The sequence below is a fragment of the Dioscorea cayenensis genome, chromosome 16 (genome assembly GCF_009730915.1).
Source record: "Dioscorea cayenensis subsp. rotundata cultivar TDr96_F1 chromosome 16, TDr96_F1_v2_PseudoChromosome.rev07_lg8_w22 25.fasta, whole genome shotgun sequence".
In the NCBI taxonomy this organism is placed as follows: domain Eukaryota; kingdom Viridiplantae; phylum Streptophyta; class Magnoliopsida; order Dioscoreales; family Dioscoreaceae; genus Dioscorea; species Dioscorea cayenensis.
Window position 1 is genome coordinate 2,847,504 of NC_052486.1, and position 12,712 is coordinate 2,860,215.

The 12,712-nt window shown below is 32.7% G+C and overlaps 1 protein-coding gene across 1 annotated transcript; it reads right to left on the minus strand.

Moving 5' to 3' along the window:
• Positions 1-1,690: 1,690 nt before the first annotated feature.
• On the minus strand, positions 1,691-8,128 carry LOC120279194 (uncharacterized mitochondrial protein AtMg00810-like). The gene is made up of 3 exons (XM_039286057.1): positions 8,064-8,128; positions 1,952-2,304; positions 1,691-1,827 (listed from the first exon to the last, which is right to left on the minus strand). Exons 1-3 carry the CDS (start codon positions 8,126-8,128, stop codon positions 1,691-1,693), a joined length of 555 nt encoding a protein of 184 aa, XP_039141991.1.
• Positions 8,129-12,712: the final 4,584 nt, after the last annotated feature.

Genomic DNA, 12,712 nt, shown 5'->3' on the forward strand with positions numbered 1-12,712 from the left:
ATTTGTTGTGTTTCTGCCTTCAAGGCTTGCATCTTCTTCTAATTAAGGATGGGGAATCTACCCTATTTTGGTTCAACTAGTTTAATGGTTGTGGTCTAAAAGATGTTTAGCCGTAGTCATTTAGGGATTTTTAAATCAGGTGGACACATTTAAGAAGCTTACCCCATTAATTTTTCCAACTCTTCGTGTGGACTCTTTTTAGATCTAATCTTAAGGAGCTCTATATACACAGGGACAATAAATAGTGGAGTCTTATCCCTAAGGGTTATTTCTCTCACAAGTCCTATGGTTGTTTCCTAAATGACAATAGTTGTCATTTCTCAGTTACCTGCTTGAGAACCTAGTTTGCTTGGGATAATAAAATTCTAACACTTGAGTACCTTGAATCCAGGTGGTGCAATGAGCTCCTGACCTAACTGAGATTCTTTGTTATGTTACTACTGAATTAGAAGATCACCTAGTTTTTAGGTGGTCTTTGCAGTACACATTTGGTACTTCTTTAGTCACATTTTCAAGAGGTCTTCTGCTCTTATCTCTTCTAAGGACTTGTGGGGCCTCTAAAGATCAAATCTCTAGAGCCAGGGTAGGGAAACCTAAAATGTTCTTTCACATGCAATTATTTGGAATATTTGGCTTGATATAAATGAGTAGATTTTTAATTTCAGATCACAACCACAATCATGATCATAATCAAAGCCATTCATATGTTTATTCTTTGGGTGTCTATAGTTCCTAAGGCAAAGAAGTTAAAGCTAAAGGAGTCTTTCTCCACCATTAAAAGAATCCTTGATTTTTTGGGGTTATAAAGAGATAATGCGAGCTATCTAGAAGAGTCTATGATTAGCCCAGCCGCCAACTAGATTTGTTTCACTAGTGATGGGTGATGTCGCACCAAGAGATGATGATCCTCATTTTCCTTTTGAGAGGGCACTGCCCTTCCTTTGTTCCCTTTGTCCTAACTCTTTTTGTGTGTCCTTTTGCTTCCACGTCTAATGGATGGTCTTTACTGTATCTCTATTCTTCTCTATTGTATCCCTCTGTGCTTCTTGTTTAGCTTAATTTAAGTGATTTATCCAAAAAACATTTATATACTACATCAAGTTATAGATAAGTTCAATTTCAATTGACCTTCTGAAATATTTGAACACTTATTGTAAAGAAAGTAAAACCGGAGAAACAAATCATGGTTTTACCATATCATTGAAGGAGCAATCCTATGCAAATATAGAGAAGACAAAATGTAAAAATAGTAAACTACGTAATTATAATGTAATTACAGCTATTATCTAATTACATCCCTAATTTTAGCTATAAGATTTATTTCCTTTAACACTCCTCCTCAAGTTGGAACATATACATCTAACATCCCCAACTTGTTACATATACTATCAATGTGTGTTTTTTGAAGTGGTTTGGTTAGGATATCTGCAAGTTGAAGATTTGTTTGGACATGAACTAGTTGGATGTATGGAGGGTGAGATGATGTGCTTGTAACAAGATCCCATACAATGTGGTAATCTATCTCGATATGTTTAGTCCATTCATGAAAGACCTGATTCTTGGCAATGTGCATTATTGCTTGATTGTTGTAGTGTAGCCTCGTCAAAGCATCATGTATAATACCTAGCTCATTGAGCAAACGCTTCTTTCAAACCAGCTCATAGAAAGTGTTTGCCATTGTGCGATATCTTCACTTTGCGCTAGACCGAGCCACAACAGTTTGTTTCTTACTCTTCCAGGAAACAAGGTTACCACAAAAGAAGATATAGAATCCAGTGGTGGATCTCTGACTTGTAGGATAGCCTGCCCAATCTGCATCGGTGAATCCTGCTATCATGTAATATCCATGGTTAGAGTAAATGAGCCATTTTTCCTGGAGATCCCTTGAGGTACTTAAGGATCCGAACAACAGCATCCCACTAAGTAGTATGAGGAGCTGATATGAACTGACCCATGACAATCAGATAATTTAATTTACCAACCAATCTACGGTATCTCTCAGGATCATGTAGTAATTCTCCATCTTCTGTCATAAGCTTGGTCTCAGGGATCATCTGGGAATCAACAGGTTTGCATCCAAGCAACCCGCTTTCTGTGAGCATATCGAGCATATACTTCATCTGACAAAGGAGAAGCTTGTCATAAGATCGTAATACCTCAATGCCAAGAAAGTACTTGAGCTTGCCAAGGTCTATAATATGAAACTGCTTGCTCAAGAACTTCTTCATCGCAGAGATCTCATCACCAATAATTATGAGATCATCAATGTATGCAACTAGAATAATAGTCTTTCCTTTCAAGTGCCTGTAAAAAACTAAGTGATCATTAGAACTTCTAGTCATACCAAAATGACTGGGAGCCCGCGATAGATGACCAAACCAGGCTCGAGGGGATTGCTTGAGGCCATACAAATATTTCCGCAAATGATAGACTTTGGAAGCCTCCTCCTGAACAACAAACCTAGGTAGCTAAGTCATATAGACCTCCTCCTCAAGGATGCCATGGAGAAATGCATTCTTGACATCTAGTTGGTGCAACGACTGGTGGCGAGTGGCAGTGAAAGCTATACAGATGTGAACAGACGCCATTTTGGCAGCAGGAGAAAATGTGTCATCATAGTAACACTATAGGACTAGGACTAGGGGTAACCTTCGGTAACCAACCGAGCTTTAAGTCGGTGAAGTGACCCATCAGGGTGGACTTTAATCGTGAAAACCCACTTGCAACTGACTGCATTTTTTTCCAAGAGGAAAAGAACAAATATCCCAAGTCTCATTTTTCCATAGAGATGACATTTCCTCCTGCATAGTACTAAACCACCCCAGATGTGGCAGAGCCTTTGTCACATTATTAGGAATTGAGTAATTGTTAAGATGAGTAATAAAGGCACGGTGATCGGTTGATAAGGCTGAGTATGTACAATAGTGGTTAATAGGATATCTGGTGCTAGGACAGTTGTATGGTTCTTTGCGAAGGGCAATGGGAGTGGAGAGTTAGGAGCATGTGTAGGAGATTCAACAGTTACAGATGGTGTATGTAATGGTACAGGAGATACACAAGTTTTATGATCCTGCATAGTCTGGACAAGGTTAATATCTATAGGGACGTTCTTACCCCTTCTAGTGTATGAGTAATAGTAGATGTAGGAGATGTCAGTGGCACATCACTGTCGGGAGTTGAAGAAGAACTAATATGACTATCAGGACATTTCATAATAGACAGAACTAACTCAAAGGTAGAAGGTATACTAAACTCAGAGTATGTACGGACTACATAAAAATAAAGTCAGAAGATATAAAGCACGGCCTAAAAGTAGGACTATAGCACTGATAACCTTTTTGAGTACTAGAATACCCTACAAAGATACACCGCAAGGACTTCGGATAAAGTTTTGTATGACTCAATCACTTATCATACACATAATAGACGCAACCAAAAATCTTGGGTGGAATAGGAAATAAAGGTGTAGAAGGATACAAGCAGGGGCGGAGCCAGAAATTATATAGAAATGGGGGACTACAAGTTTTAAAATAATTAATTAACAAAAATTTTAAATTCAAATTTTTAAATATTAAAATATATTTAAATTTTTTATAACAATAAGTAAAATTTAAGAGAAATAATTAAAATTAATTAATATATCAAAATAAATATGTTTATCAAAATTTAGATTTCATTATCATTCTGATGGGCTGCTTAAGATAACTAGATATCTATAACGGAATTATATAATAAACCCTTTAATTTAATTAATAAAAATTAAATTTATTTACATTTTATTTTAATCAATACCTATTTGAGATATTTGTTTATCTTTTCACATACTAATAAATTCATGATAAAAAGGATATATTTAAAATTTAAGAATAAAACTCAACAAAATAAAATTCCAAACAAAAAATTGTAACAATATAAAAAATATAAAAGCTCTTATTTATAATTAAAAGAAACATATATTATATTGATTTTAGAGAAACAAATGAATGAAATAGCTCATAATAAAATTTTGAAAAGTTAGTTAGAGAAGATATGATTGATTAAGCATTAAAATAAAATATTTAATGTCTTACTGTATTATTTTAAAATTTAAAAATTAGCTAAAATTAAATTGCTTTGATTGAATATTATATTAAAATATTTTTGCACTATGATAATTATTGATGGTCTTTCAAAATTTGAGTTTTTGAAATTATTATTTACAAAAAGCTAAAGATAAGGATTTTAAAAAATAAAGAGCCTAAAGTAATTGCTTCATTGACCATACACTTGAGTTGATATTGTTCTGATTTATAATTGTAAAAATATAGATAATATTTTAAATTAAAAAATTCTCATTTATAGAACATATATAATTTAATAATATATCTGAATTCATTTAAATAATTATTTTATAAATTAATTTTAATCATTTTTCAATCATTTTTCAATCATTTTCGAACTATTGAGAGGTTTGACTCATTTTCCTTTAACTAAAATTTCAACATAGAGAAAATGAGAAGTAACCAATTTGTGAGAAGGAGAAAAGAATAAAATAGAACTGATTAGCTTGAATCAAATCGGTTAGCCCAACTAAGGAGAGCATGATCTCGTGCGAGGTCTGGTGTGGAGAGCCGAAAAAGAGATCTAGTAAGTGCGTTGGTGAGATCAAATAGACGCATCAGATGGATGAGAGCACAACTCGTCATTATGGTTACAGTGAGAATCGGAGTAGACGAGCTAGCTGCCGGAAACCCTAACCTAGCTCTGGTACCATGTAAACAAAGTAAAACTAGACAAACAAATCATGGTTTTACCATATCATTCAATGAGCCATCCGGTACATATATAGAGAAGACATAATCTAAAAATAGTAAACTACGTAATTACAGCTATTACCTAATTACATCCCTAATTTTAAAATTATATTCTCTTAACAATTGATTCCTTTCCTTAACAATTGAATTATGAGTGTTGTTAGTTTTTTATAAAATCTTTTGTTGAGGCTTTTTTTTAACAATTAAGGACAAATTAAAATAGAGAGAGGGACTTCCATTTCTCAAATATTAAAATAGAGGGATCTTGTAGGGATGAATCATATTAGAAGGATCCAAACGACTAATTGACTATATTAGAGGGACTAAATAGGGTATTCTACCGTATTGTTTCAAGTTTTCTTTTTGATTTTATAATAGATTTTTTATATAATAATTTACATTTAGCACCTTATAAATTTTTAAATTATATTTTTTTCTTAAAAAGCTATTTAAATTTAAGTCCTTATAATTTTTTTTAATTTAAATTCTTTCTCACAAACCTACGATCATCAAAAATTTAAATGGGTCGTCAAATCTGCAACCACAAATAATTAGGGCAGTCAAATTGTCATAATTATGATAGTGAAACCTGCAATCACTAGAAATTTAAATAGGCGGTCAAATATGCAACCACGAATAATTAGGACAGTCAAACCTAACAATTGTCAGAATGAAGGTCATGGTCGTCAGAACTGTCATAATGCACCTAGTCTAAGTAGTCATTCGTAATATGTGATTGTCGCAATTTTTTTATAATATATGTAATCCTTTTCATCCATTTAGAGTATGATATGTGTTTATAAAGACTAAATTGAAAATGATTTTTTTTATTGGGGATTGTTAAAAAAAAAAGTAACAATATTTAAAAAAAAAACACACAAATTCAACCACCATAATATCTTATGATTGCAGGTTTTAACTGTCAAAATTTAACTAGGGTTGTGAGAAAGAATTTAAATTAAAAGATTTATAAGGTCTTAAACGTAAAATACTATATTAAAAAGCCCCATTGTAAAATTTAAATAGGGTTGTGAGAAAGAATTTAAATGAAACAAATTTATAAGGACTTAAACGTAAAATGTTATAAAAAACCATTGTAAAATTTAAATAAGGTTGTGAGAAAAAAAATTCATAAGGTTCTAAATGTAAAATATTATATAAAAATACTTATTATAAAATTAAAATAAAAACTTAAAAAAGCATTATGTGCAAAAAGTACCATGCATGGTACTTTTTTATATATTTTGGTAAATATTTTAAAAAATACACATTTAAGTAAATATTTTTTAAATATGTAATATTTAAAAAAAAAAATTGGAATGACCTAGTGTTAATCATGGATGAAAATTTTTGGATGAGGAGAGCTACTATGCAGCTAGTTACAAGCAGCAGGACACATAGAGACTCTAAAATTCAAAACTAATTGAAAAATTAGCTTGTCAATCACTTTCAAGGCAAGCAAGAGCTTTCATAGAGCACATGTATCCTGTTTAGCACGGTGGTCTCATCGAGTCTTTCTTTGGTCTGTCCGATGCCATTGGTTTTAGTTAAACTATGTAATTACTAATATGGCATGGTTATTGCAATGTTCACTGATTTACAAGTTAAATGATTTGTTTATCATTTTTAAGGTGTCCAAGAAGTGGCATACAGCTCACCCACTATAATTAACTATAAATGCTTTAAAAATATATTTTAAAAGAAAATTTTCTGGGTATGGGAGATGCGCAATTTTGTTTTATTACTTTAGAGCTAGGCAAGTAGTAGTATTCTACTTTGTCAAAAGATCATATGATAGGTTTAAAAAAAATTAAACATTTAAGTATATATGTTTAGAGAAAAATATATATTTTGAGTCCAAAATCAAACTCTTAAGCAAAAAAATATTTAAGTAGAGAATCTAATCACTTCAACACAAAATTTTATACACATTTTTTTTAGAATTGATACAGAATATCAAACAAACCAATGTTTATTATAATTATTATTCGTTCTCCCCCTTCTTCCTAAGTGCATGCAATGGCGGAGCCACGTGGTGGAGAAGAGGGCCAATTGCCCCCTTTAAAATTTGAGAATAAGTTAATTTAATATTAATTTAATTAATTGATGTCCTAATTACCCACATCTATTTTACAATTGACCCCCTTAGCTTTTTATTAACTAAAAATAAAAAGAGATTAGTCTCATCTTATCCAATGATGAAACTGTGACTTCTGTTTGATTAGAAATTAAACTTATTTAATATTTAGTTATGTATTTATTTAAATAAGTTTAGTTATGTATTTATTTAATGTCTTCAATTTAGCTCTAATTTTACCAATTTCAACTGCATTTGTGGAGAGGGTTTTTCTTTTGCAATGAAGATTGTGAAAACTCAACTACGTAATAGAATTGATGATCAATTCTTGCTTAGTGACATACATCGAGAAAAATATCTTTGATTATATTGATATAATGAAACAATCATTCATTATTTTTAAAATATTAAAACTCGTAGGGACAATTGTGAATTTGTTTTGTTAATGATTTGTAATACTTGTTTATGTAAAAAGACTTATTTAAAAAATAATTATTAATTTTGATTATAGTTGAACTTTTATTTATTAAGTTTCATTTGCCCCCTTGTCTATGATTTTTAGCTCCACCACTGAGTGCTTGGGATAACATGTTAAATATAAACCAAAAATGAAACTAACTATCCAGAGAACATAACTTTTATAGAAAGGGAAATATCAAAAGTTAACTATTTATAGTTGTATCTAGAGAAATAATATTTGTGTTGTACACATTGTATGCACATAATTTTTAACATTACATGCTGTGTGTCACATTTATTTGGTCATGTGGAGTTGTTTTTCACTTCTGATTTTTTTTTTCTATTAACAAATTATAACATATCACATTTGCCTTTTATAGTTTTATTTTTTATTTTTAATTTGGCCTTGAATTTATTTATAAAAAAAAGTTATATGTGCATCAGAGCCGTCATTATATAGGTTGTAATAGTAAAAATGAGTAAATAATAAAAGGAATCATAGTCCATATGAGAACATACATAGCTTATGGTATAATGGAACAAGTGAGTCCACATTTTTTTTATGACAAAGGCGACAAACGTCACCCCACGAAAAGATTATCAAGCAATATATAGGTACAATGACACACTAATTATGTTATAACCAGGGTTTACTATAGATTCCTTTAGCCCATTGCTATAGATTTTCAGCCCAAAAGCAGTAGCGACTCGATCCTCGTAGCAAACCGGGTTACAGAGCAACCTGTTCTCGTAGAAGCCCGATGCGGTAGAGGTCTCGCTCATCAGTGACCCAGTTCATCGTAGCAGCCCGAGTTCTCTTAAAACCTATCTTCTTCTTTTTTCTTCTTCTTCTTCTTCTTCCCTACTTGGCGAACCCTTCCCTCTTCCTAAATTCTTTTTCCGCGAGATTTTTCCAGTGGGATTCTTGTCCTCTTCCTTCCTTCCTCACTCTTGAACTTAGTAAGCTTGGATTTATGGTTTTATACCGTATTTATTCTTGTATTTTCCTTGTTTTATTTTTCTTTTTAAAACCTAGAATTTCTCCTTGGATTTGCATGTTTATAGGTTTAAATTGAAGCCTTTGACTTGTTGATCTTGTGTGAGAATGTTTGTGATGAAATTTCTTGAATTGGTGTTGTAAATTTGGAGAAAATCTTAGTTTTAAGGTCGGGTTCACTGTAGCAAATCCGAGGTTACTGTAGCACCGGCAATCTTTAGTTGTTTCTTTGATTTCTTTGGATTAGATTGAAGCTAAAACCCCTAGAAACTCATTGGGAACCTTTAAACCTAGTTTTTGAGCCAACCCTAGGATCGAATTAGGGTTGTTTGTTAGAAAAACTTAGGGTTTTTTTCTTGTTTGTTTTTGTTTTTTTGTTAAATTTTTGTTGTATTTTGTTATGCTTTTGGCAAGGAGAAGAAGTCTTGGATCGAGACAAAGGCTTAGCCGAGGAGTAGCTTACGAGGAAGACAAATTTCCTTTTTCTGTGAGTGGAATTATTTAGCATAGCTTTTATTAGAAGAATGCCAATAGCTATATATATATATATATATGCATTTCATGTTTTAAGTAAGTTTTATTGATTTATACTTGTTTGGTAATTTGGTGAATGATAATTATTGTTGAGGCAAATCTTGAATGTCTCTTTTGGCTTTTGTTTTGTTATCGTGGAAATTGTGATTGATATATGTATCCATGAGTTTGTGAAATCTTTATTTTGTTTGAAACTTGAGTTTTGTTATGGAAATCTTTGATTTGGTGAAATCCTAGGCTTGAAACAAATTTTTGGATTGTTGAAAGGAAAAAGGATTTCCATGTTGTTGCTTGTGTTGGGACTTGCAAATTATTTTTTTGTGTTAAAAAGTTTGGGCTTTGCTTATGTGTTTATCTTGTCCTCGTGCAAATGGCCGAGGTATTCTTGATTTATGATCATGGATGGATATTGTACTCCGAGTGGAGTTGTATTTTATTGTGGTGATTGTTTTGGTGATATCCTCATCGCAGAGGGCGGTCTTCACGGCCGACCCTATTGAGGTGGCGTGTCGACCGGCCGATTACTACGAGGGCCGCTTCAGTGGGAGTGTAGAGCCCCGATCGGATATTCATCGGGTAGCCGGAGTCACCAACCGGTGAACTCGATGGGTCAACGCTCAAGGGCATGAGTACCTTTGGCGGCTCGAACTCAGCCATGGCCACGGCGAAGGTTTAGAGAGTTTTCTAGACCATATTATGTTGGGTGAGTGTTGGGTATTGTGTTTATTTATTTCAAACCCATGATATTTTTGTTGTTTTTACTTGTATTTAAAACCATGCTTTTATGATTTTTTTGTGTTGTAAACCCTAGTTGGGGTAAAAAGAGTTTTCTTGGTATTATTATGTTTTTTTAATTCTCTTGAAGGCTTCTATTATATGTAATAATGTTTCTAAACTTGTATTACTTTGGTAAAGCATTTATTTTGATGATTCATTGTCATTATTATTATTTTTGCTGTTGGTGTATTTTTTTTTTTCGCTAAGGTTGTGCTAACCTCCCCTCACTGAGTAACTTGAGTTACTCATCCCTCTTTCTTCCTCCCAGCATCGCGGTGTAGTAGGTGTGACCGTGTGGCAGCAGTCTCGGCATTTACTACTATTCTATCATCCGTTGTATTTCCTTCGGCTCATGTATGTTGTTGTTGTCATGGAACATGTTATAAGACCTATGGATCCACTAGTGTGTAGAAAACTTGTTGCATGGTTTAGTATTTAAATACTCTTAAACTTCGTGTATTACCATTTCCCTCATCGTTGTTAGGGTTGTTTCCCCTGTATTTTGTGAACCTCTATATTTTCCGTATCCCTATTGTTGTTGTTGTTGTTGTTGTTGTTGTTATTCGCTCGTTGTGTAACATTGTTTCTTTTCTGCTCTATATCTGCGATATGTATATTGTTGAATTCCAGGTGTGTTGATTAGCCTTGCGACATCCTGAGGGTTGAGTGGCGGGGTATCCCTCCTCGGGATTGCTGCGCCGATTGTCGCGTCCCGTGGGCCCGCGGGTCGGGGCGTGACAAATTATGTTGACTTATCAATCCCCTATGGATTTATTTACTCCGTCAAATATCACATGAGTCGATTATAGGGTCACCACTAATAATTTACTAATGACATATTTCTCATCCTTGCAATATTGATATTACAAGATTCAAGAGTAAGATCTTTGGCAGTACTTTTCTCTCCTTTTTCTTCTTCTGGCTCCCAAGCTTCTTTCGATGCCAAAAAGATTCTCAAGCTTCTTTTACCAAGCCTTCACACATTCTAAGCCTCATCCCTCTATCTTCCATCTTTTAACAGCAATCCTAGACCCTTTAAAAAGAAAGAGCTGGAATCAGGGTATAGTAGCGCCTAAACGCTAAACTTGTTGTTTTCTTCAAAGATGCTTGACCTAGGCGCTAAGGCCAATCGTCTAGGCTCTCAAGTTTCTGTCAAACTTCAGAGGTACACTACCTAAGCTCTACAGTCGAGTGCCTAGGCACTAAAGCTGGCTCTGCCAAGTTTAGTTTTCTTGCTTGATTAATGCCTAGGCGTTGTGACATGGTGCTTAGCAATTGAGTTTTCTGCATGTCTTTTTAACAAGGCTAAATGCATAATATTGGTATCCTTCTACTTTCTTTTATTAATTCATGTGATGTATCCATTTATATATATGTGTGTGTGTGTGTGTGTGTGTGTAAAAAACAATCTAAAAATATCTAATACAAAAAAATATAAAGTAAAGAAATGTAGAACATCTTGGGATGAAAGTAGCATTTCAATATTGGTTTAGTCTATGTTGTTATTTCTCCATCTTTATATATACTATCTTCTTTAACTTCTTTTTAATATATTTGGTTTATCTCTTTTATAAAAAAATAACATTTCTAATAAAGAAGTTATTGTTGGTGGGGATGGTTCTTTGAGGAATAAAGAGAAAGAGATTAGAAAGAAAGTAGTGCACAAGTCTTTAAGGCGTGGGAAACACTTTTCTTTAGGCTTAATTTGCCTCCACCTAATCTCAAACTTTGGATGCAAAATGGATTGAATGGCGAATTTCCTTTAGGATACAATGAAGACCCTTGAGTATGGTTTGCACTTCCAAACTCAAGCAAAGACAATAATGGCTTTTACAAAGTGAAAGTTTGCTTCTATCTTTTGTGCACTCAAAGAACAAAGCAAATGAACTTGTGAGGAGTTTGTCTGTCATTCAAAATTGATTTGAATGATGGTAGGAGATTATTTTTATAGAAATGAAGTGGTGTTTAGTAAAAAGACACACCACTTCAATAATGAGTGTCATTTAAAAAGACACATCAGCTTCATTACACCACTTCAATAAAAGACACATTATTTCATTAATGAGACACACCACTTCATTAAATAGACACACCATTTTACTAATGAGACACTAATTCATTAACGAAACATCTTTTCAAATAAGATAAAACAATCATTCATTAGTTAATGAAATCACAAATGACAAGTTCTCATTAGTTGTATTACAAGTGGTGTTTATTATATTAGTGTCTTTTCATTTTTAAAATCCTTTTCACAGTTATTTGTATAATAAGGAAAGTTATATGTATATTCTTTTATATTGTATTCCCTGTATATTCCCTGATTTGTCTTTCTGTAGATAAGAATTCTATTCTGAATAGAAGATTTTGGTTATACCTAAGTTAGGCCTAATTTTATACTCTTGTATTTGTATATAATCAAAGCTATGAATGAAGGTGGAAAAACACTTTTGCCTTGTCCGATATCAATCCCTATTTCCAGTGTGAGATTTCAACATTTTATCAATTTCAAATAAAGGAGGTTACAAGGGAGATCTTTAATTATAAAGTCAAAGCATTTTTCTAATATCATTCCTGCTTTTCATTGATCTGCTCATTCTATTGCTTATTATTTGGTTTGTACCTTGAAATAAGTAGTGTAGTGCACATAAGTTTGAAGGTAAATATGAGTCTAGACCTTATCCTATGAGCATAAGTTTATCCATTTTATTAAAATTTAACATGATTGATTGGCTAGATCAAAAAATTGTCCATAAGCTAATGGATATTTGCAAATAATATAAAAAATTTGCTAACAATATCAGAAAAACAAGTTCCATCATGTTTCCTATATATGTGCTATAATCTAAAAATAGTTTTTTTTTTTTTTTTACAAAGGTAACACGTCTTTTCTGGGGTTTGGACTTACAAGTTTGCAGCCATAACAAGAGACTGATTACCACCAGTGTATTTAGTGGGAGTTGAACCTCCTACACTAGCCCCTTTCGTAGTACGGCTAATGTCTCCAAGTTATGCACTTTTTAACAGATTCCTTTCTTTAACAATTGAATTATGAGTGATGTTAGTTTTTTTAAA

What these genes read in the sequence shown, in the direction of transcription:
- LOC120279194 (XM_039286057.1), bottom strand. Translation starts at nt 8,128, where the DNA reads ATGAACTGGGTCACTGATGAGCGAGACCTCTACCGCATCGGGCTTCTA. An exon ending in CTACGAGAACAGGTTGCTCT is followed by an intron (nt 2,305 to 8,063) that starts GTAACCCGGTTT and finishes AGTTTTTTACAG; the next exon opens with GCACTTGAAAGGAAAGACTA. An exon ending in AAATTATCTGATTGTCATGG is followed by an intron (nt 1,828 to 1,951) that starts GTCAGTTCATAT and finishes ACATGATAGCAG; the next exon opens with GATTCACCGATGCAGATTGG.